The 23,656-nt window shown below is 39.6% G+C and overlaps 2 protein-coding genes across 5 annotated transcripts in view; one reads left to right on the forward strand and one right to left on the reverse strand.

Annotated features, from left to right (window-relative positions):
* Positions 1 to 23,484, forward strand: LOC131135446 (vang-like protein 1). Of its 2 annotated transcripts, XM_058081287.1 has the most exons (10): positions 1 to 123; positions 6,403 to 6,614; positions 7,551 to 7,725; positions 13,911 to 14,339; positions 14,440 to 14,615; positions 16,050 to 16,183; positions 18,126 to 18,161; positions 18,816 to 18,963; positions 19,841 to 20,075; positions 20,356 to 23,484. In XM_058081287.1, the coding sequence occupies exons 2-10, from the start codon at positions 6,553 to 6,555 to the stop codon at positions 20,614 to 20,616; spliced, it is 1,656 nt and encodes a 551-aa protein (XP_057937270.1). In that variant the 5' UTR covers positions 1 to 123; positions 6,403 to 6,552; the 3' UTR covers positions 20,617 to 23,484. The 2 variants fall into 2 exon arrangements, with proteins under 2 accessions (XP_057937270.1, XP_057937271.1); XM_058081288.1 differs by lacking the exon at positions 18,126 to 18,161.
* The window catches only part of LOC131135447 (calsequestrin-2-like), a 26,228-nt gene continuing 24,154 nt past the window's right edge, over positions 21,583 to 23,656 (reverse strand). For 2 of the 3 annotated variants that reach the window (XM_058081290.1, XM_058081291.1), the window contains exon 11: positions 21,583 to 23,590. In XM_058081290.1, the coding sequence (XP_057937273.1) occupies positions 23,414 to 23,590 (177 nt within the window). In that variant the 3' untranslated portion in view covers positions 21,583 to 23,413. The remainder of the gene's footprint in view (positions 23,591 to 23,656) is intronic. The other variant, XM_058081289.1, reaches the window with a different exon arrangement.

Below are 23,656 nucleotides of genomic sequence, written 5' to 3' on the forward strand. Positions count from 1 at the left end.
CTAATTGAATTGCACAGTGTGTGTGGAGCTCCGTGTGTGTGTTCATCTTCTTCCCACAATGGCCGGGCTCGAGTGAGGGAAGAGACGCGCCTCTCTCCAGAGAAGGAATGATGAGGAAGAAAGGTAGGGGCATTATCTTCAACGAACGTTACGGTGTTTTATTTCGGGGTGTTTGTGCCCTGTTGGCTTTTTTTTTTTTACCTGCGATATAATGATGCACATTTATCAGGACACACCGGGCACGCTTCTCATTTGAATCAAGCTAGCATGTATTTAACCAATTGAACCATATTAACCCATACTATGCTAACGATGCTGTATTTTAACGATGCTACACGATACGTGAGATCCCGGGTACAATGGCTGCAATGAGGGCAGGGTGCCTCCGCTGCGCACAGCTGGATGAAGCTCTCCTTCCACGGCCTCGTTTGTCCCAGCCACGGCCACGATGCATGCATGCATGCATGTATGCATACCTGCATGCATGCATGTACTCATAGGTGTGGATTGGTGCTGTTCCTTCTGCTCTTTTTTTGGTTGACACATGACGTGGACTGAAGGTGTACTGTGGAGTGGACGATTGTGTACAATGTTGTGTTTTTAAGTCACAACGTGGACTCCATTACACACCCATTTTATCTGCTAATGGACTTTTATTCGAAATATGAATTATCATTTTATTTGGAATTATTCAATGGGAAAAGGTTTGAATCCATCAAGTACTTTATTTTAAATAAATATAAAAAATATAATAATACATGGTATATTTATTTGAAATAAAATACAAAATATCTAATTAAATATTAAATATATTTAATACAAATTAACTAATTTGTAATAATACCATAATTTGTTTAATTATTTTTCAAATAAAAAATAAAATTAAAAATAATATTAAATACATATTAAATATAAATATTTGAATTATATTTAATATATTTATTTATATTTTATATATCTATATATTTTTTATTTTATATATTAAACATATATTTATAATTAAGAAATATTAATTGCATTAATTTTTTATGTTTCAATGACTAATAAATACATTATTATTGAGGTATATTAAATGAATATACATGTTATTTAAAAAAAATAAAGAGCCTCAATCCATTTCTATGATTAATGAACATATTAAGGTTAAAGAAAACATTGTGTAAGGTTAACATTGCAAATGTTAAAATAAAATAAAATATATATTATATACAAAGTGTAATTCTAACACTGCAAATGACCTGAGAACATGTGTTTATATATATTTGTATTGTTCCCATGTTGTTCCAGTTAAAGGTATAAATAAAGATATAAATAATTGAATTTGCCGTCATCATTTGAGGGCATCAGTGCAGCATCCACCCCTCCTGGAATTACAATGGCACCTTCCATTAAAACAGGAAGTGGCTGCTTACTGACAAACACAACAAATACGACACTAATAACCAACACCATACAGTGGCTAACAAATACAGTCATTGTAAATATTATATGGAGCATCGCTGCATGATGACATCATCATCCGTCACTGTGATGAAGTCACCTCGGTTTTATTTGCGTTTTTGGCGACATCGCTATAAAAGCTAACGAGAGTGATCGTGTTTGGAGTTTGCCGCATGAAAGGAAAGCAGTGCATGGGTTAATAAGTATGAAGGTGAGGGTGCATGTGAGGAGGGGGCACGGCAGGTGCCATGGCAACCGGGCCTCAGCATGTGATGAGGCTGATCCGGGTCATTTAGGGTGCCGGAATTGCATCAGGGACTGTAATAATAAGGGAATGGTGCATTCCACTTTTCTCTTTCTTGGTACTGATAGTACTGGGGGGGGGGGGGGGGGGGGGGGCATTTGGACTTTGCTGTGTGATGACTCGCTGAGGCCAAATATTTTCATAGAAAACCAGTTTACAACCTTCTAAATGTATTGATAGAGACCTATGGACGTGACATAACACCCCTATAGTCACCTTTACACTCCATCCATCCATTTTCTTCCGCTTATCCAGCCAAGGAGCAGCAGCTCTACTCTGAGCTCCTCACCTCACGACCATAAGTGAGGGGTACTCCGGATACTGGACCTCCTCCCAACCCCAAGGGTGCAATCCAGCCTTTTCCGACTGAGGAGCATGGCCTCATATTTGGAGGTGCTGAGTCTCATCCCAGACGTTTCATACTGTAAACGCTGATGGTCGCTGCCCCATGAGGCTATCAGGACCTCATAGGAGAGATGAGATCCTAAATCTCCCAAACTGGACCCCCTCCACGCCTAGAAATTCAGTCCATAAAAGGCAAAGTCCAATGGAGTAGACATCATAACAGGAAATATTAGACTTACTAAATATGATTGTTTGTGGGCTGCACGGTGGTCGAGTGGTTAGCGCGTAGACCTCATAGCTAGGGGACCAGGGTTCAATTCCACCCTCGGCCATCTCTGTGTGGCGTGGGTTTTCTCCGGGTACTCCGGTTTCCTCCCACATTCCAAAAACATGCTAGGTTAATTAGCCACTCCAAATTGTCCATAGGTATGAATGTGAGTGTGAATGGTTGTTTGTCTATATGTGCCCTGTGATTGGCTGGCCACCAGTCCAGGGTGTACCCCGCCTCTCGACCAGAAGACAGCTGGGATAGGCTCCAGCACCCACATGTGACCCTTGTGAGGATAAGCAGTAGAAAATGAATGAATGAATAAGAGTGCATGTTGTAATACTTTTTGGACTTGACTTTTTTAATGACTATTTTGGACACAATGTGTTCATTATACAATATGAATGTATATAATAATATAATAATAATATGAATAATAATATGAATATGGCGACAGTATCAGTATCAGTATCAGTATCGGCGATGTCGGTGTATCGGATATCGGTAAGAGCGGCAATTTTAACCCCTTTATGTCTCGTTGCGCTTCCATCCGCATCATCGGCTGTTGTCTTGGCAACCTGGGAAGCCAGGGGGCCCCCATATTTAGCAATAATAATCAATCACTGGCACCGCGAGGACATGTGCAGGATGTACTTGCATGTGTGTGTGTGGGGGGGGGGGGCATGGGGGGGGGGGGGTGTTACAGTGCACACAACGGCCAGGCATTACACACAGCGTCCGCACGGCTAAATGAATAAGCCGGTGATTTGATTAAAAACTGTTAACCCCCCCGAGTGCCGACCCCCCCCTGGGCCGGAGCAAGCGGAATGTGGGCCAAGGCGAGAGGAGATGCTGGCGAACCAGGCCAGGCGTAAATAAACGATGGCCGCAGGGATAGAAAAACTATCGCTTACAAACTGAAGGATTAATAGAAATAATAAAGCCTCTGGAGCGGCGATGCACATGCAGCTTCCTGGTTACCAGATATCAGCTCACCCCCCCCCGACCGACCCCCGCCCGACCCCCTTCCAAAAACTAGTTCTCCTTTGAGAGATGTACAGTGAAATACAGCATGTTGTCCAGTGATGCGTGAGTGCGGATGGTTCTGCTCCAGTGCCCCCCTGTAGGGAGCGAGGGGGTAGAAAAGTGACACTAATGTAAAACAAACATTCATTAGTGTGTTTACGTAGCGGGTGGGGAGATGGGCTGTCAGCACGCATGATCACGTTCACCCGCGCATTGGTACTGGCATCTTGGCCAGCCAATCACAGGGCACATATAGACAAACAACCATTCACACTCACATTCATACCTATGGACAATTTGGAGTGGCTAATTAACCTAGCATGTTTTTGGAATGTGGGAGGAAACCGGAGTACCCGGAGAAAACCCACGCCACACAGAGATGGCCGAGGGTGGAATTGAACCCTGGTCTCCTCGCTGTGAGGTCTGCACGCTAACCACTTGATCGCCGTGCAGCCCGCAAAGAATCATATTTAAGTCTAATATTTCCTGTTACCCGGAGAAAACCCACGCATGCACGGGGAGAACATGCAAACTCCACACAGAGATGGCCGAGGGTGGAATTGAACCCTGGTCTCCTAACTGTGAGGTCTGCGTGCTAACCACTCGTCAGCTGTGCAGCCCATTATATGCCTTATTTTCTCTCATTTTGTCTACTATATTGAACAATACGAGTGTAAAGGTGACTATAGGGGTGTTACTTCATGTCTAGAGGACTCTAATAATGTTGCAAAAAAAACATATTAAGAAGATCTTAAACAGGTTTTCTTTGCTCCTGCTATGAAAATATTCCATTTATAAATAAGGAACTCATTCATTCATTCATTCATTTTCTACCGCTTTTTCCTCACGAGGGTCGCGGGGGTGCTGGAGCCTATCCCAGCTGTCTTTGGGCGAGAGGCGGGGTACACCCTGGACTGGTGGCCAGCCAATCCCAGGGCACATATAGACAAACAACCATTCACACTCACATTCATACCTATGGACAATTTGGATTGGCTAATTAACCTAGCATGTTTTTGGAATATGAGTGTAAAGGTGACTATAGGGGTGTTACTTCATGTCTAGAGGACTCTAATAATGTTGCAAAAAAAAACACATTTAGAAGATCTTAAACATGTTTTCTGTGCTCCTGCTATGAAAATATTCCATTTATAAATAAGGAACTCTATTTGCAAAAATTCACTTATCACAGTCGGGTCAGGAAGTGATTAACAGTGATAAATGAGGGATGACTTCACAGAGTAGTATGATTGTTTCAAATAGTTAATTGTACATTAATAATAAGTAATTACTATTAGGATTACTACGGTAATGGTAATGTTTACACTTGCATGATTCAAGAGATGAAAGAAGTATTTCATCCTGTATATACTGGATATAAGAATAACTTCTTTTTCGGGACTGAATTCTGTTTATTTTATTTATTTCATCTGGAAAATGTAGCATTAAAATGAAAATGCTGTTTTTGGTAATAGAGGGCAGCACATACTTCCATTTATTATATTTATTTCACCGCCTCATTCAATTTGCTGTGGCGTCATGATATATTTCGTTCAATGATTACTATGTATTTTTAGGTATTTATATAATTTTTTGGAATAATATTCATCTTGCATGATTTTTTTGTCTTCATTCAGTCTTAATTAACAAGTATTAATATATTTAAGATATAATATACTGATAATAATGGCTACCAAATAAGGTAATATTACATTTATCTTTGTAAAGACAGATTTTTTTCACCAATTATGAAGATGGACGTTCAACAGCATGATTGTAAATAAAAATGTATGCAAATGATCTCAATTTGATTCATCTAAACACACAAATAGCATGAAAATAATGTGTATAATATAAGAGTGGGCTTGGTCATGGTGATAATGGTGACAAGCAGTTGCCATGACAATAGCCGGAGGCCTCCTAAATGAACGGTCATGGATGGCGAAGCACCGAGACAACCTAATGTATCACACGAGCTGAAAGGCCAGGAAATGGAACCAGCAGCAGCACGCCGTGATCATTTGGAGACGCTTCTTAATGACTGTGTGTTCATAGCACATGAATAAAACATGGCTGTCATTTAACACGCACTTGAAGATAATCGCTACCGGAGTCAAACGTGGAACATTTTTTTTTTTATATAATATGCCGTCGTAGCCTCAGAGGTCTACAATATGTACTGGAAGTATGTTGTTGTAGCTTTAATGCTAATGACTGTGTTTGTCCTTGTCTGAGGAGTCTCCAAGACCAGTTATCATGGCGCTATATTTACGTTATAGAAAATATTGCACTTGTCTAACATAATGGATACCCTATATCGTAATTGTATATGGTTTTATTTCATTTGAACATGCATCAGATTCCAATTGAGTGCATCCCATAATCAGTTTCCAGTTCCACATGTCCAAAAGGAGTAGGAAGAAGCAAAGCTTATTAATCAGTAACTGTTACATTTGTTCACTTCCTGCTTTCCTAATATAATTTATTTTTTTCTTTTTTATAATTGTTTGTATTTAATTTTTAAATTTTTAAATTTTTAAATTTTTAAATTTTTACATTTTAATTTTAATTTTAATTTTAATTTTAATTTTAATTTTAATTTTAATTTTAATTTTAATTTTAATTTTAATTTTAATTTTAATTTTAATTTTAATTTTAATTTTAATTTTAATTTTAAAGTTAGTATGTTCTCTGTAGGCGGCATTATGAATTATCCTTACTGGCCTTTTTTGCAGTACATTTAGCGAGTGAAGATTGCTTTTATAGTTTATATTATCCCATATTTCCACACAATAAGTAAGACATGGTAGAACCAGAGAGCCAAAGAATGTATATTTGGAAAGGCTAGAATTTGAGATGTGTAGCGAAGCCTGTCGTTTTTTTTTTCCACTGTCCTAAGTAAAGTGGTTATGGTCATGAGAACTTCCAAAGCGGTGCAAAAAAACTGTGATAACGAATATAATTTTCCACCTGGCATCCTAGCAGACGTTCATTTGTGCCGTATGTGTCCATGTTTCAGGTCATTGTGGTTGCCAGAGAAGCTCTACAAGGTTGTAGCCCACTGGCTGTGAATTCCCGGGGTCTTTTATAGCCTTGTTTCCATAGCAACAGCCCCAGTCCTCGCCAAAACGTTTACAGACCCCCCCTTCCGTAAAGACAACCGGCCGGAATGGACACCGAGTCGACACACTCGGGCTACTCCAGCCGCTCGGGAAGGTCCAACCGACACAGGTGAGTTTCTTTCAGGCGTTATTCCTCGTGGTTGGAACCGCTTCACACGCTGATGACCTTCTCTGGTGGGAGACAGGTCATGTGACTTGGGGTCATAACGGACCAGCGCTTCTAATCACTAAGTCGGTCTGTCTGGCTTGCAAATGAGAGATTTGTTAGAGTTCTGTGTTTCTTTCTTTTGGTCACCTTACACAAGGAACTAGGTCAGGGTGTCCAGTCCATATTGGAATATTCTATTATCATATCATATGTCAAATGTATGCTATTTCTTCTGTGACTTAATATTGTGACTATACTCTGTCAATATGTTGTCTTTATCCTTGTAAAACCACTGCTGTTGTTTTAATTAATTGTATGGGCTAATTAAAAAACAGTCATAGAGGCGTTTATTACTTTTGGAGGTAAATTTACGAGGACGGAAATTAACGTAAAATAAAAATTTACACCCAAAAAAAGTCATACATTTACAAGTTTACGAAAAGTTTACCAAAACAAAAAATTCCGAGAATGTAGTCATACATTGACAGGAAAAGAAGACACAAATTTACTAGAATAAACTCGTAAATTTACGTGAAAAAAAAAAATTACTGTTAAAAATGTCTAAAAAGTCCACTGCTCAGTAACGTAATTTTTCCATAATTTTTGATCAGACTTGACCAGATTTGCTAAATTGTTTTTGACATTTTTCGCTCATGACCGCCTTTGACCATTATGAGGAAGTCGAGAAATCTATATGCAACAAACCCCATCGAGTAACACCTCATATCAAAGCACAAGGCGAGAAGGTTCCACATCTGTGATTATTTTGTCATTTCATCCTTACATGTGGACACAATCATAAAAAAACATCTGAAAATTGAACCCTCATCTTCTTTAAAGCAGACTTCTCTTCATTTGCTCTTGACTTTTTCTTAACCTTGCATGTCCTCCACCCAGCGAGCGAGGTCGTGAGCGCCACAAGGCCAGCAGCAGTAAAGACAGCAGCCGCTCGGAGAAGTCGGTCATCATCAATCCTCCGGAGACGTCCTCCCAGGATTCGCCGGTGCACAATGGCGAGCCGCTGCCAGGAGAGCCCATGCCGGCGGCATCGGATCCTGGTGAAGAGGGCCAGGTATTAATCCAAAGTGTTCACATGAGCGGTTTAATGGTTGTGCCGTAATCACCGTGCTTAGCTGGTATTATAATCACATGACCCAGTCTTACTATGGTGAATGCTTTTTCATGCTTTATTGGCACACTGACCGACACAATACGCACACATGCATACGATGGCGATGGGATCAAATGGGTCAAAGGATTATTGCTCATTCTTGTGCAACAGGATGCTTATACGACATCATGTTGCATCCATGCTTGTTTTGAAGAATAGGGAATAGTATCGGGAAGCAGACTTTTCCAAGCTGTTGGCATCCGAGCAGAGTTAAATCTGCCCAAATTTGAATGGAAAGCGTTTATTGTTGAATGAATATGAATATATTTATTTTTCATAAAGTTGTATTATTTTTATTATTTGCTTTTGGAAATTAATTATTTTCTTATTTATTTTTAAAACTTTTATTACATTTTTTTTATTTATTTTTATTATACATTAATGACTTTTACTATGTTTTATTATATTGTATATTTTTTTTAATTTATTTTATTTTATTTTATTCTGAAACTCAAACACACTTAAATTGTTTAGTTATACATGTAACTTTTTTTTTTAATTTTTAAGAAAATTTAATTTAATACAATATGTATTGATGGAGTCTAATAGGTATTAGTTTACAGTATGTAGTATTATTGTGGTTTTTCAACAGAGGGCTGAATACTGAAAATCTAAGTATATAAGTAAATTTAAGTATGCAGGGTCCACTTTTGTTTTATTTTATAAAAAGGCAAAGAAAAAAAAAAAATATATATATATATACTGTATGTATATTTCAGGACACACTTTGGGTTATGAGTATGAACATTTCATCTTTTTGTGTTCCTAATTTGTCCTACTTTTGGAGAGAAGAGAAAAAAAAAACAGGCCACAATTTGGATCTCCCTGTTATTAGAATGAATAATTAATTATTAGAATGAAACCATAATCAACAATTAATTATATATACTTATATTATACTTATATTATACGTATCAATTAGTGTGATTAGAAAAAGAATCCATTCAAACTAAAAATAATTCCAACCCTCAACCTTTTCCTCCATCCCCCTCCTCTGCCTCCGAGAAAGAAAAAAAAATCCACATTCCAGGATGTCATGTGACTGCCAGCTCGTCGCTTCCGTCCATTGTCCGCACCGTAAAATAATCTGCGCTCTCGTAGCGGAGTTCGCCCCGCGGACGAATGCGGCACCGCAGCCAAGCACGTCCATCACCTGCGTTGCTGTCCAAGGCGGCCTTTTAGGTCCTCTTGGGTCCTTTTGGGTCCTTTTAGGTCTTCCTCACACAAACGGGCTCCTGTGCATTCTCCCGGGATGAGATCAGTCGGAGGAAAGCTGATAGGAATAATCGGCCTTGTTCACACGCATGTCAGTGACATGACGCCAGGAGCGCTCTCGTCTCTCGCTGCTTTGTTGGAGGCTCGTTGGATGCTGGGGCTCGGTGCCAGAGGGCGGCAGATTGGGTTTCCTGGCAGCGTTGGCCCCGACTAAACCCAAACCACATTATGTACTCTCCTCTTTTCGGGGAATGTCGGGCTTCCGCTTTGCATATGAATGCAACCGCTGGAGCGTACCCTCTGTGATAGGACGTTGATACGCCAAGGATCCTATACATCAATAATGATATGCATCGTTAATAATATGGTATCATGACAAATCATCAAGTATTGTATCGTTAATTATATGGTATCGTTCACAATTATACTGTATTGACACAGCGTAGTATTGTATAGTCAAACAAAATAGTATCTATTTTTATCTATTTTAGTATCTCTTAGCTGTATCTATTTGATACATGACAGATATGATATACACATTATCAATAGAGCACAGTATTGTGTCATAAAAGGGGACCCATTACCTATTTTTGGCCCTTTTTTATTGAGTTGTGGACTCCTATAGAGCAGCTACACACAATAACCAGCACAGAAAAGCTTTCTAGTTCTTCCAGAATCTGCACCTATTCAGCTGTGTTTTTTTAGGATTTTGTGATTTCCGTGGAAACGGTCTGTGGGTGGTCACAGTCCCGAGTGCTTAAAAGGACTTCCGGTGTCGTGCCGCTAGCTGCATACCCAACTTTATAGGAGTTGATAAAATAAAATAAAATAAAATAAAATAAAATAAAATAAAATAAAATAAAATAAAATAAAATAAAATAAAATAAAATAAAATAAAATAAAATAAAATAAAATAAAATAAAATAAAATAAAATAAAATAAAATAAAATAAAATAAATTGCCCTGTGATTGGCTGGCGACCAGTCCAGGGTGTACCCTGCCTCTCGCCCAAAGACAGCTGGGATAGGCTCCAGCACCGCCCACAGCCCTCATGAGAAAAAAGCGGTAGAAAATGAATAAATGAATGATATAATAATAATAATAATGTAATAACAAAATAAAAACAGAGTAAAAGATGCATTAAAATACAAAATCCATACATTCATTCAGAGCTAAAAAAAAACAAAAAAAACAACAAGACTAAAAGCGGGGCGGGGCGTCGATTTATGGGTGAAAAATCATAATAGAACATTTAATAGAACTTCTGTTTATGAAACCAAAAAAATGTTGGGTGTCAGACATGGTTTATGTTTACATTTGATTAAAAATTGAGATACATAAACTGAATATGAATCAGTATATCATATTATGACATTTATTATATAAGTGATTGGCATCCCTATTTCATATTACAGATGTTAAAAGTCTTTTTGTCAGGTCACATCAGGCTTATGTTGTGTTGCTGTGGTAGGCGGCCATATTGAAGTACGATTCCCTTCCTTCCAGCCTCTCCATGCATTGGCATTAATGTAGCGATCTAGCCGCCTGATTAGTGCAGAGTTAATCCTCCTGAGAGTTAATGGCTGCAGTGTATTAGCTCTGTCACAGGGTTATTGTTCACCAGCTGCCACGTGACAGCCCGCATTCGGGGACACTGAGCAGGAGAAAAGCTGGCATGTTGATTGCTGCAGCGGGATGCTGATTTGTTGCGTCGACGGCGGAGACGGTGAAGACCGCGGGGTGACAAACAGACGGGCACCACCACGGACTCAAAAATGTTTAAATCTTCACCAAATCCTCACTATCTCACCCCTCAACAGTTAGTGAGTAATACGAGCACAAATGTGTCCACTATATTGAATAATACGAATGCAAATATGACTATAGGGGTGTTATTTCATGTCTAGAGAGCTCTAAAAATGTTAAAATCTATATTGTTGTGTCCACTATATTGAGTAATACGAGCGCAAATGTGACTATAGGGGTGTTATTTCATGTCTAGAGAGCTCTAATAATGTTAAAATCTATATTGTTGTGTCCACTATATTGAGTAATACGAATGCAAATGTGACTATAGGGGTGTTATTTCATGTCTAGAGAGCTCTAATAATGTTAAAACCTATATTGTTGTGTCCACTATATTGAGTAATACGAGCGCAAATGTGACTATAGGGGTGTTATTTCATGTCTAGAGAGCTCTAATAATGTTAAAACCTATATTGTTGTGTCCACTATATTGAATAATACGAATGCAAATATGACTTTAGGGGTGTTATTTCATGTCTAGAGAGCTCTAATAATGTTAAAACCTATACTGTTGTGTCCACTATATTGAGTAATACGAGCGCAAATGTGACTATAGGGGTGTTATTTCATGTCTAGAGAGCTCTAATAATGTTAAAACCTATATTGTTGTGTCCACTATATTGAGTAATACGAATGCAAATGTGACTATAGGGGTGTTATTTCATGTCTAGAGAGCTCTAATAATGTTAAAACCTATATTGTTGTGTCCACTATATTGAGTAATACGAATGCAAATGTGACTATAGGGGTGTTATTTCATGTCTAGAGAGCTCTAATAATGTTAAAACCTATATTGTTGTGTCCACTATATTGAGTAATACGAATGCAAATGTGACTATAGGGGTGTTATTTCATGTCTAGAGAGCTCTAATAATGTTAAAACCTATATTGTTGTGTCCACTATATTGAGTAATACGAGCGCAAATGTGACTATAGGGGTGTTATTTTATGTCAATATAGTGGACACATTTGCGCTCGTATTACTCACTAACTGTTGAGTCTTGGCTGCATTGTTCTGAGTCACTCACTGGTGTATATGAGTGACGGGAAGAAAAGCTCTGATTCGCTTTTGATTTGAATATTTACCTTTTTTTATCTTTAAACCCCCAAATATAAGACAGGTGTACGTCGTTTTTTAGGCATCTTCGTGTCAGTGCGGTGATTTTTTTTTTTTTACTTCCTGTCTCTAGGGGGCAGACTTATACATGATAGCTGGGGTGTGCTATGATATGCTGTCATCTTCATGCACTTTTTTTTAGGCCAGTTGCTAATGTTCCCTCCCGTTGGCTGTCACATGATCGTCTCTCCAAAGCTAACAAATTGCGGGGTCTTGTTTATAGACCCTGTGGTTACCATGGTAACAGTAAACCAAACATGTTTCAGCCTTCCTCTGCCTCGATGGCCTTGCAGAAAAAACACATGTATGCCATATTTCCTAAGAATAAATAAGCATCAAAGGAGAGATGTTAGACTTGTATACACTTTGTATCCATCTTCGCCATCACTTCCCCGTCCCCGCCCCCATCCACGCCACTAAAGAGGATTTCATTATCCGTAGACGGCAATGGAGAGCAGACTTCCCATGCCGTTGTCCAATGATTGACAAGTAGTGTTGACACATTTCTTATCATAAAGGCTTACTTGTTTTTGTATGCGGTGGTCATGTGGGTTGTGTGTGTGTGTGTGTGTGTGTGTGTGTGTGTGTGTGTGTAAAAATATGCAGTGTGCGTCTTCACACCCAGGACAGTGAATGGCTAATCACAAAGAATGAGTGACAACGTAAACGTCAAAGGTGTCTGTTGTACAGATATGATAAGAAGATGTCAGCGTGATTCTAATATGCAGTGGCACACCAGGAAACATTCATCTGTGTGTGTGTGTGTGTGTGTGTGTGTGTGTGTGTGTGTGTGTGCGTACCTCATCCTCCTGCATGCATGCATGTTGTCCTACATTACATCAAAGCACGTTTGAAGACTTCTCATTATGAAAGTCCAAGATCATCTCTAAATAGCACAAGACCATGAGAAATGACTTATTAGTTATGCAGGAATAAAGGAGCTTCATGGAGGAATAACTTTAGCTTAATGTGGCTCTTTTCCTCTTATACTGGCTTTATGGTTATGTTTGAGAAGGTCCATTTAAACAAACCAATGGTGTGTAAAAGTAAATATGGCAGCAGTAAATAATACAGTATTTGTTATGGAATCAATATGAACCTTTTTTTGTTTTATAATAATACTAATTGTGACTGGAACTGAATTTGAAGGTTGTGTGCAAGGTCATACGTCAAACTATGGTCATAAATCTACCGACCCAAACGTAATCCAGATCTGATCGAGATTGTGAATTCAGCACCGATACCAATTCAATATGAAAAATTGTATATTTCTTATGTTTAAGTCACAATTTACAGCATTTACAGACACGCAAATTTGCGGATATTGGACCGAAAAAAAAATTTAAATAAATGGATGGATAAATAAATAAATAAATACATAAATAAATAAATAATTTAATTTAATTTAATTTAATTTAATTTAATTTAATTTAATTTAATTTAATTTAATTTAATTTAATTTAATTTAATTTAATTTAATTTAATAATAAATTTTCATAAAATAAGCATTTTGGGGGGGATTTGTCAAATTATGGTCGATGTTAATGCTAACTCTTTGCACTGTAATGATATATATGAAATTAAATTTATTTTTTAGATTCAGCACATTTTAATTGTGCAAAAAAAATGTTAATTTTCTTATTTTATTTAAATGTATTAAATGTATTAAACTGACTATAATCAATACATCAAATGTATAATGCTGTATATGTATAATGCTGTAATGTATATTGTATAATTACATTTATCATTTATTCTGTTCGATTAGGTAAATTAAATTAAATGTAATTTCATATAAGTAAAAATATGAATACAAATATACAGTAGAATATACTTCATATATTATAGAAAAGAAAAAATCTTATATATATATATATATATATATATATTTTTTTTTTTTTTTTTTTATTGACACTAATATATTTAATATTTGATTTCTTCCTCGCAGGACGATAACTGGGGAGAAACCACCACGGCCGTGACAGGCACCTCAGAGCTGAGCATCTCCCAGGAGGAAGTCGTCGGCCTGGGGAAGGGCATCCAGGACCGGACCCGAGGCTTCCGCCGCTATCTCCCCCTCGCCGTGGGCGTGTGCGGGGGCCTCCTGGTGCTGGCCACCCCTCTGGTTTTCCTGCTTCTGCCGGTCATCATGTGGCCCGAAAGACTGCAGCCGTGCGGGGCCGCCTGCGAGGGTCTCTTCCTATCCCTGTCCTTCAAGCTCCTCATGCTCCTCACGGCCATCTGGGCCTTGTTTCTGCGGCCGGCCCGCGCCAGCCTGCCGAGAGTGTGCGCGTGTCGGGCCTTCCTCACCACCCTCACCCTCCTCCTCACCATGTCCTACTGGCTCTTCTACGGCGTCAGGATACTTGATGCACAGGTGAGAACATCTGGGCACACCCCCATAACGACCATATGACTCGATGCATACCTCCATATCCATAACGATAACACCGGGCGTGCCATTAAACGTGTCGCAGGATGAGGACTACCACGGCGTGGTCCAGTTTGCCGTGTCCCTGGTGGACTCCCAGCTCTTCGTCCACTATCTGGCCGTGGTGCTGCTGGAGCTCCGCCACCTCCGGCCGTGCTACAGCGTCTGCGTCATCCGCTCCACCGACGGGGAAACACGGCACTACAACATAGGACAGCTCAGGTATTGGACAGCATGCGTACTTTCAGGTAGTAGTACTAGTTCTAGTCCGGCCCAGGGGGTCCAGGTCTGCTAGGCGTAATGAAATCACATTGTTAGCATGTTGCTAGCTGGGCCTTACCTCCGGATGCTGATAATTTAGACTCCATTGTGTACCATCACTACTTTGCTACAATGCTCCGTTTTCTCCCTGCCCTCAGTCTCCCCTCAAAATACAAAACGGCAAAACTAAGCACACATGCTAATATTAGCTTGTTCGATTACTATGGCTGAGCTGAGGATGCTGCAGCATTATACTCCACAGTCTCCACTTTGCTGTAATGCTCTATTTTCTCATTGCCCTCAGTCTCCTCTGAAATAAAATCCAAAAAATGAGAAAAACAAAATCACTTTTGCTTTTGCTGTGATTTAGCTTTTGGATTGCAAGATTTCACTCCTCAGTCTCTATTTTGGTGCAATGCTTTTTTATTGCACTCCTCAGTCTCCTTTTGGATAAAATCTAAAATGACAACAAGAAAAAAGCATGCTAATATGAACTGTTATTGTGCCTTACGTCATACTCCATAGTCTCTACTTTGTTGCAACGTTCAATTTTATCACTGCCCTCAGTCTCTTCTTAAATAAAAAACAAAAAGAAAAAAACATGATAATATAAACTGTTACTGTGCCTTACCTCATACTCCATAGTCTCTATTTTGTTGCAACGTTCCATTTTGTCCCTGCCCTCAGTCTCTTCTTAAATAAAAAACAAAAAGAAAAAAGCATGCTAATATGAACTGTTATTGTGCCTCACCTCATACTCCATAGTCTCTACTTTGTTGAAACTTTCCATTTTGTCCCTGCCCTCAGTCTCTTCTTAAATAAAAAACAAAAAAAAGCATGCTAATGTGAACTGTTACTGTGCCTTACCTCATACTCCATAGTCTCTACTTTGTTGCAACGTTCCATTTTGTCACGGCCCTCAGTCTCTTCTTAAATAAAAAACAAAAAGAAAAAAACATGCTAATGTGAACTGTTACTGTGCCTTACCTCATACTCCATAGTCTCTACTTTGTTGCAACGTTCCATTTTGTCACGGCCCTCAGTCTCTTCTTAATAAAAAACAAAAAGCTAAATATGTGATAATATAAACTGTTACTGTGCCTTACCTCATACTCCATAGTCTCTACTTTGTTGAAACGTTCCATTTTGTCCCTGCCCTCAGTCTCTTCTTAAATAAAATAAAATAAAACCAACAGACACACGCCGGAAGTAAATACATGAGTTCTCCTCCATTGTTGACATTTGTTGGTGTTTCGTGGTTTGACTGATGTGTTCGTTGCAGCTCGTTTTTTACAGTTTCCTGCCCTACTATTTTCTTGTGGACAAATGAAAGATGTCATTTTTGGGATTACGCTGTGAGCCATTGCCAATCGTGTCCCTCTGGTTGAATTTCAGCATCCAGAACGCCGCCCTGACCATCCTGGAGTATTACTACAAAGATTTTCCACTCCACAACCCGGCGCTGCTGTCGGCCTCCAAGCACAGAGCAGCCAAACATTTGGCTGGATTGAAAGTTTACAACGTCGACGGTAAGCACATCACATCCACGGGTTCCAGGGTCAAAGTATTGCCATCATAAAAGGTGAATGAGTGTATTAGGAATATTTAAAAAATACTACTGAACGTGTCTGGAAGGCAATTCTCTTCAGAGGCTGACTCCACCTTCCATGATTTCAATTTTATGATTGACATATTGTTGCCACTGTAGCTATATTATGCTAAGTAGTCAGGGCAGAGACATATTTAAGTGTACAGTAATCCCTCATTTATCACTGTGAATTGGCTCCTTACCCAGCTGTGATAAGTGAATTTCTGTAAAGTTGGATTCTTTATTTATAAATACACTATTTTTCGTAGTTGAGCGCATTGAATACCTTTACGTTTACCTTTATGACCTTTTTTTTTTACATTATTAGAACCCTCTTAACATAATATAACACCCCTATAGTCACCTTTACACTCCTATAACCCAATATAGTGAGTGAAGGAGGGGCAGGGAGTGATGTCGGAGGTTCAGAGTTGAGTTTCAGCTTTTCAGCTTTTATTAGGGGTCATTGCGCCTGTTTGGGAGATAATTCAAACCTGAAATTTTCATTCATTCATTCATTCATTTTCTACCGCTTTTCCTCACCAGGGTGGCGGGGGGTGCTGGAGCCTATCCCAGCTGTCTTGGGGCGAGAGGCGGGGTCCACCCTGGACTGGTGGCCAGCCAATCCCAGGGCACATATAGACAAACAACCATTCACACTCACATTCATACCTATGGACAATTTGGAGTGGCTAATTAACCTAGCATGTTTTTGGAATGTGGGAGGAAACCGGAGTACCCGGAGAAAACCCACGCATGCACGGGGAGAACATGCAAACTCCACACAGAGATGGCTGAGGGTGGAATTGAACCCTGGTCTCCTAGCTGTGAGGTCTACACACTAACCACTAAACCGCCATGCAGCCCTAAAATTGTTTTACATTTGTGTAATATGTTGCGATGCACGTTAGCACGCAGACCTCACAGTTAGGAGTCGCGGGTTCAATTCCACCCTCAGCCTCAGCATGTTCTCCCCGTGCATGCGTGGGTTTTCTCCGGGTACTCCGGTTTCCTCCCACATTCCAAAAACATGCTAGGTTAATTAGCCACTCCAAATTGTCCATAGGTATGAATGTGAGTGTGAATGGTTGTTTGTCTATATGTGCCCTGGGATTGGCTGGCCACCAATCCTCTCGTCTGAAGAGAGCAGGGATAGGCTCCTGCACCCCCGTGATCCTCGTGAGGATAAGCGGTAGAAAATGAATGAATGAATGAATGAATGAATGAATGAGTGAGTAATGAATGAATGAATGAATGAATGAATGAGTAATGAATGAATGAATGAATGAATGAATGGATGAGTAATGAATAAATGAAAGTAATGAATGAATGAATGAATGAATGAGTAATGAATGAATGAATGAATGAGTAATGAATGAATGAATGAATGAATGAATGAATGAATGAGTAATGAATGAATGAATGAATGAATGAATGAGTAATGAATGAATGAATGAATGAATGAATGAATGGATGAGTAATGAATGAATGAATGAATGAATGAATGAATGAATGAATGAGTAATGAATGAATGAAAGTAATGAATGAATGAATGAATGAATGAATGAATGAATGAATGAATGAATGAATGAATGAATGAATGAAAGTAATGAATGAATGAATGAATGAATGAATGAATGAATGAATATGGCCCACGGACTGCAGGTGACCCTGCATTAGATCCGAGATCGCCAACTCCACCTTTTTGAAAGCTGAAAGCTGGGATAGGCTCCAGCACCCCCCGTGACCCTGGTGAGGTTAAGCGGTAGAAAATATTATTGAATATTGCGATGCGTTCATACTCAAACACAATATTTCAACATTGCCGTTTTTTGAAGTTGTGATCTTCTGCTTTTTATTGCCCCTCCTTCTTTTCCGAGCAGCTTTGCGAGAAAGACTGAGACGCTATCTGTGGGAGAGTAAGTAGCGTGGAAGCGGCTCCTCTTCCTCCCCCCCCCCCCTTGCACAGCACTCTAAAAGCACAGGAAGTGGCTCACGTCACGGCTGGCTTGACTCCCAAAGCCGGCGCGCTCGACATAATGGATACACGGCATCTCCAAGCCCGCTTCCATACGTGACTAACGTTGCACTTCCCACCATTGCATCATCACCGTGTGCACACTGCCGGGGCGTTCGTGATGCCGCATTCAGTGCGGCGTCCTCGTTGCCCCCCCACCCCCCACCCCCCTTTCTCTATCAAAGAGCAGCAGAAAGCCCTCTAGGGGGCGACGGGATTTCAAGCCTTAAATAATTCATCAGAGCAATGCTGATTCCTCGCATACTCCACTCTTGCCCCCTTTCCTTTTTTCCTATGATTTGGCATCTTTCATACACGTGTATATTTGTATTTGATTATATTTGTCACATGAAGTATTTTCAGCAATCTTTATAACGGTGCCACGCAGGCACATGACGCCAATTCACTTCAAGACATCAAAATCAGTGTTTCTATTCCACTGTCATGGCCGACGTAAGGCCTTCCACTCTCTGCTTGGCGCCCCAAATGATTCCCATTCATCTACGAGATGAATCCTTATTACCGATTCACCTCCATCCCATGTCTTTGGGTGCAGCTCCCGGGAACACGGCGGGTGCTCAGCCTGCTAATGGGAACCAATCCCAGGCTGCGGCCGCCGGCGCCAAACGCAAAGACAGCGCCCATAATGAGCTGTACTACGAGGAGGCCGACTACGAGAGACGAGTCCGCAAACGAAAGGCCAGGTGAGAGCAAAGAAGACGGGCTAACAGGAAGTATGCGCTAGCTAGCTAGCTAGCTGCTATGCTACATATTTTACATCAGAATACGCATTCATGTTGTTGTATGGTTATATCACCTCGTACCGAAGTACGTGACAAAAAATAAAAACAAATAAAAAAATTTATAAAATAACGTAAAAAAAAGTAAAAAATAAAAAAAAATTAAACTATATTAGGAAATATATTATATATAAATTAGAATTTTTTTAATATTTTTTATATATTTTTTAAACTTAAACTATATTAGGAAAGTGGCTGCACGGCGCTTGAGTGGTTAGTGCGCAGACCTCACAGCTAGGAGACCACGGTTCAATTCCACCCTCGGCCATCTCTGTGTGGAGTTTGCATGTTCTCCCCGTGCATGCGTGGGTTTTCTCCGGGTACTCCGGTTTCCTCCCACATTCCAAAAACATGCTAGGTTAATTAGCCACTCCAAATTGTCCATAGGTATGAATGTGAGTGTGAATGGTTGTTTGTCTATATGTGCCCTGTGATTGGCTGGACACCAGTCCAGGGTGTACCCCGCCTCTCGCCCCAAGACAGCTGGGATAGGCTCCAGCACCCCCGCAACCCTCGTGAAGAAATTGGTAGAAAATGTATGAATGAATGAATATTTGGAAAGCAGGAAGTGAACAAATGTCACAGTTAGTGATTGTAAAAGTACCAGATGGAGGGGTAGGATTTAATAAGCTTTGCTTCTTCCTACTCCTTTTGGACATGTGGAACTGGGAACTGATTATGGGATGCACTCAACTGGAATCTGATGCATGTTCTAATGAAATTAAAACATTACCATGCCAGATATGCTACATGATATGATATGCTGTGATTCTGCTGTCAGGTTGGTGGTGGCGGTGGAGGAGGCCTTCACGCACGTGCGCCGCATGAAGAAAGAGGACGAGCGCGCCTCACCCTCCGACATCATGGACGTCCGGGAAGCGGCGCTTGCCATCTTCCCGTCGATGGCCCGAGCCCTGCAGAAGTACCTCCGCACCACCAGGAGGCAGCACTGCCACAGCATGGAGAGCATCCAGAAGCACCTGGCCTTCTGCCTCATTAACAACATGAGCCCTAAGGTGAACTTACCACTTCCACACGGATAGGGAGGATAACTATTAACAGTTATTTAACCTTTAACATGAACATTAATCAAATGTAATATTTTTTTCTGGGTACATGATACCATACAGCATCCATATTAAACTTTCATATCAAGGCGGGGGCCTCAAACTAGTGCCCTGCGGGCCACATTTGGCCCGCGGGCCGCGTGTTTGAGAAACCTGATTTAGGGTATTTTAGGCTTTTAGTGACGCCTGGAATGTTGGAAATGATTTCCTTTTTTTATTGGGTCCACAGGCCTTCTTGGAGGCCTACCTGGCCCCTGGTCCCACCCTCCAGTACGGCCCCGAGCGCTGGATGGCCGACCAGTGGATGTTGGTGAGCGAGGCGTCGGTAACGAGCGGCGTTCAGGAAGGAAGCGAATTCACGCTGAGGTGCCTCGACTTCAGCTTAGCCGTCACCGTCAAGGGCATCCCGTACATCCGAGTGACCGAGGAGTACGTGGACCCCAAATCGCACAAATTCGTGCTTCTGCTGCAGTCGGAAACGTCGGTTTAACGGCGCTTAAGCGTCTCTGGACCTCCATGACTCCAAAATGTCCTGGTTTTTCTTGTCTTTTTGTGACTACATTTTACGGAAAGAAGGGATAAGCCTGCGCTTTTCCACCATGATAGTCGGGAATCCTTCTATGCACTACAGACTCATTTGCATGTGGACGAGTACGAGTGTGTGGGATTTTTTTTTTTTTTTTTTTTTTTTTAGAATGTGTGTTTTTGTGTGGTGGAGACATTTCCCAAACGTCTGCCTGTGAAAAAAAAAAAAAAGAATTATCTGTCGGTATGTGTACAGTATTTATACGTCAACATGCATTATTCCCTGCATACTTTTTATATTAAAACTGCTTGGATGATTATCTTCAACATTTTTTTTTTTTTACTATGAATGTAAATATGTGTTTTGTATACTGTGTCAAATCAGTGACAATAGTGTAGTCAACCTTTTTTAATTCCACCGTTTTATATCTCATGCCCTCGTATTACAGCACTTCCCAGCAAGCATGAGACATTACATATTATATAAAAATATTTCTACTTAACGGACATAATTGATGATAAATATTTAGTATTTTTTGAACGACTAGTTAGAGGATAAAAAATTAAATACTAAATTATTATTTCAATTGAGCTCAAGCAGTGTTTGCAGCCATCAGCGTCTCACTGCTGCCACCTGTTGGCCACTTTCCAAACAGTCGAGAGCACCGTGCTTGATTTGTAGAAAGAATGTTGTATTAATAAATTTAATGTTGTCATTTCACATGAGGACAAATGTTACTGTTGTCACTGATGTAGTTAGCATTTCTGTACATGTCTCGACTACACATTTATCTTGTGTGTGTGTGTGTGTGTGTGTGTGTGTGTGTGTGTGTGTGTGTGCGGGTTAAGCATTTGTTGTGACACTTTTTTTGTACACCAACAAAACAGCAGTTGTGTCAAATCCATATTTGTTACCAAAATAAAAAGCATTTGTATTGATTTTAGCTGTTTTTAATGGTTAATTCAAAAAGAAATTACATAAATATATTCGCTTTTTTGGATTTTATCTTCCTACAAATACAATCATTATAATAATTTACAATTAGGGATGGCTGATATTGGCTTTTTTGCTGGAAATCCATATAATGATATTGTCCAACTCTCAATTTCCGATACAGATATGTGTAACATGATATATCTCCTGTGATGGATTGTTTTAAATTGATTGCATTGTTTTAAATGATCGGGAAAAAATCAGATACCGATATCGCATTTTTATGCTGATATCGGGCCGATAATTATCAAACATCCCTAATAACAATATAATAAATGCAATATTCTATATTTAATTGGACACAAAAAGTGGCACATTTGTTCCTAATGACAAAAAAAGTCTCTCCTACTCGCTGATGATTTTGGCTCAACTTATTAGACGAGATTGGGTTCCAAAACTTCTCCCTTTCTTTCATCGCTTTTTTTAAAAAACTCATTTCAAATATTAAATATTTTGGTCATTGAACAGAAACAATAAAGAGTCACGTGTCGCCTTTAGCCTGGTCGTCAGGTTAGCGTTTTTAGAGCATTATTTTGGGAAGCCGACGTTGTTTTTGTCACCAGGGACAAACAATTGATGGTAATGGTAATGCTAATGGTAATGGTAATGGTAATGGTTTTATTTCATTTGAACATGCATCAGATTCCAATTGAGTGCATCCCATAATCAGTTCCCAGTTCCACATGTCCAAAAGGAGTAGGAAGAAGCAAAGCTTATTAAATCCTACCCCTCCATCTGGTACTTTTACAATCACTAACTCTTACATTTGTTCACTTCCTGCTTTCCTAATATAGTTTAAGGTTTTTTTTTTATTTTATTTTTGTCACGTACTGAAGTACAAGGTGATATGAGCAAGTTTAAGTATTTGTGAAATAAATGTAGGTGGCATTATGAATTATCCTTACTAGCCTTTTTTGCAGTACATTTAGCCAGTGACGACTGCTTTTATAGTTATTATCCCATATTTCCACACAATAAGTAAGATATGGTAGAACCAGAGAGCAATAAAGAGTGTGGAGTGATTTCTGATTGAGAACAAATTTTGCTTTGTTCAATATTGAAATATTTCTGGCCACCTTATGTTGTATATTTGTAATATGAGGTTTCCAGCTCATATTTTCATGTATTGTGAGCTTATTAAATCCTACCCCTCCATCTGGTACTTTTACAATCAATAACTACTACATTTGTTCACTTCCTGCTTTCCTAATATAGTTTTTTTTTTGTTTTTTGTTTTATTTTTTAAGGAAAAGCGGTAGAAAATGAATGAATTATTTTTTTATTTTTTTATTTTTGTCCCGTACCAAAGTACTCTGTGATATGAGCATCCAATGCCATAATGTGTACCATAGTGCGTGTCAATATAGTGATATATATAGCACATCATGACTGGTTCAAGACTCTTCATCCTTGGATTTAGCAAACATCAACTGCTTGTATTGTTTCTTTGAGGGTCTTTAAAGGATTTTTAAAGGACATCTTAAGAGAAAATACACACAAATTCACAATAACCACCCAGTTTCATTTATTAATATTCCTATTAGTGAATGCAAATTGTTGTATCAATGCGTTACGGCCTTCCAGCAGGCTGAATGAATTGTCGTCCATTATTGATTATGAATGTCATCATGTTAACCAGGTGGTATTTATTTATGGTACACATACAGTTGTTAAAATACATGTATGTTGATTAAATGTATGTATTTTCAGTCTTCACATATTACGGTACGGTGTTGGAAATGCTGTATGTTCAAGTTGGACACGACGGTTACTCATCGTCATCGTCATCGTCGTCGTCGTCATCTTCATCCTCATCGTCATCTTCATCCTCATCGTCATCTTCTGTGTTGATTTTCCCAGAGAGCACGTCTTCGATCCAGTCCTCCAGCTCCTGGGCTGAGGGCAGGTCCTCCTCGTCGTCCATCAGCATCCACACGCTGTCGGCCTGCGAACGAACGCCAGAGTTCCAAAAAGCCTCAACAAGGACGCGCACACGTGCACACACGTAACG

The sequence above is a fragment of the Doryrhamphus excisus genome, chromosome 9 (genome assembly GCF_030265055.1).
Source record: "Doryrhamphus excisus isolate RoL2022-K1 chromosome 9, RoL_Dexc_1.0, whole genome shotgun sequence".
In the NCBI taxonomy this organism is placed as follows: domain Eukaryota; kingdom Metazoa; phylum Chordata; class Actinopteri; order Syngnathiformes; family Syngnathidae; genus Doryrhamphus; species Doryrhamphus excisus.

What these genes read in the sequence shown, in the direction of transcription:
- LOC131135446 (XM_058081287.1), top strand. Translation starts at nt 6,553, where the DNA reads ATGGACACCGAGTCGACACACTCGGGCTACTCCAGCCGCTCGGGAAGG. An exon ending in GGAAGGTCCAACCGACACAG is followed by an intron (nt 6,615 to 7,550) that starts GTGAGTTTCTTT and finishes TCCTCCACCCAG; the next exon opens with CGAGCGAGGTCGTGAGCGCC. An exon ending in ATCCTGGTGAAGAGGGCCAG is followed by an intron (nt 7,726 to 13,910) that starts GTATTAATCCAA and finishes TCTTCCTCGCAG; the next exon opens with GACGATAACTGGGGAGAAAC.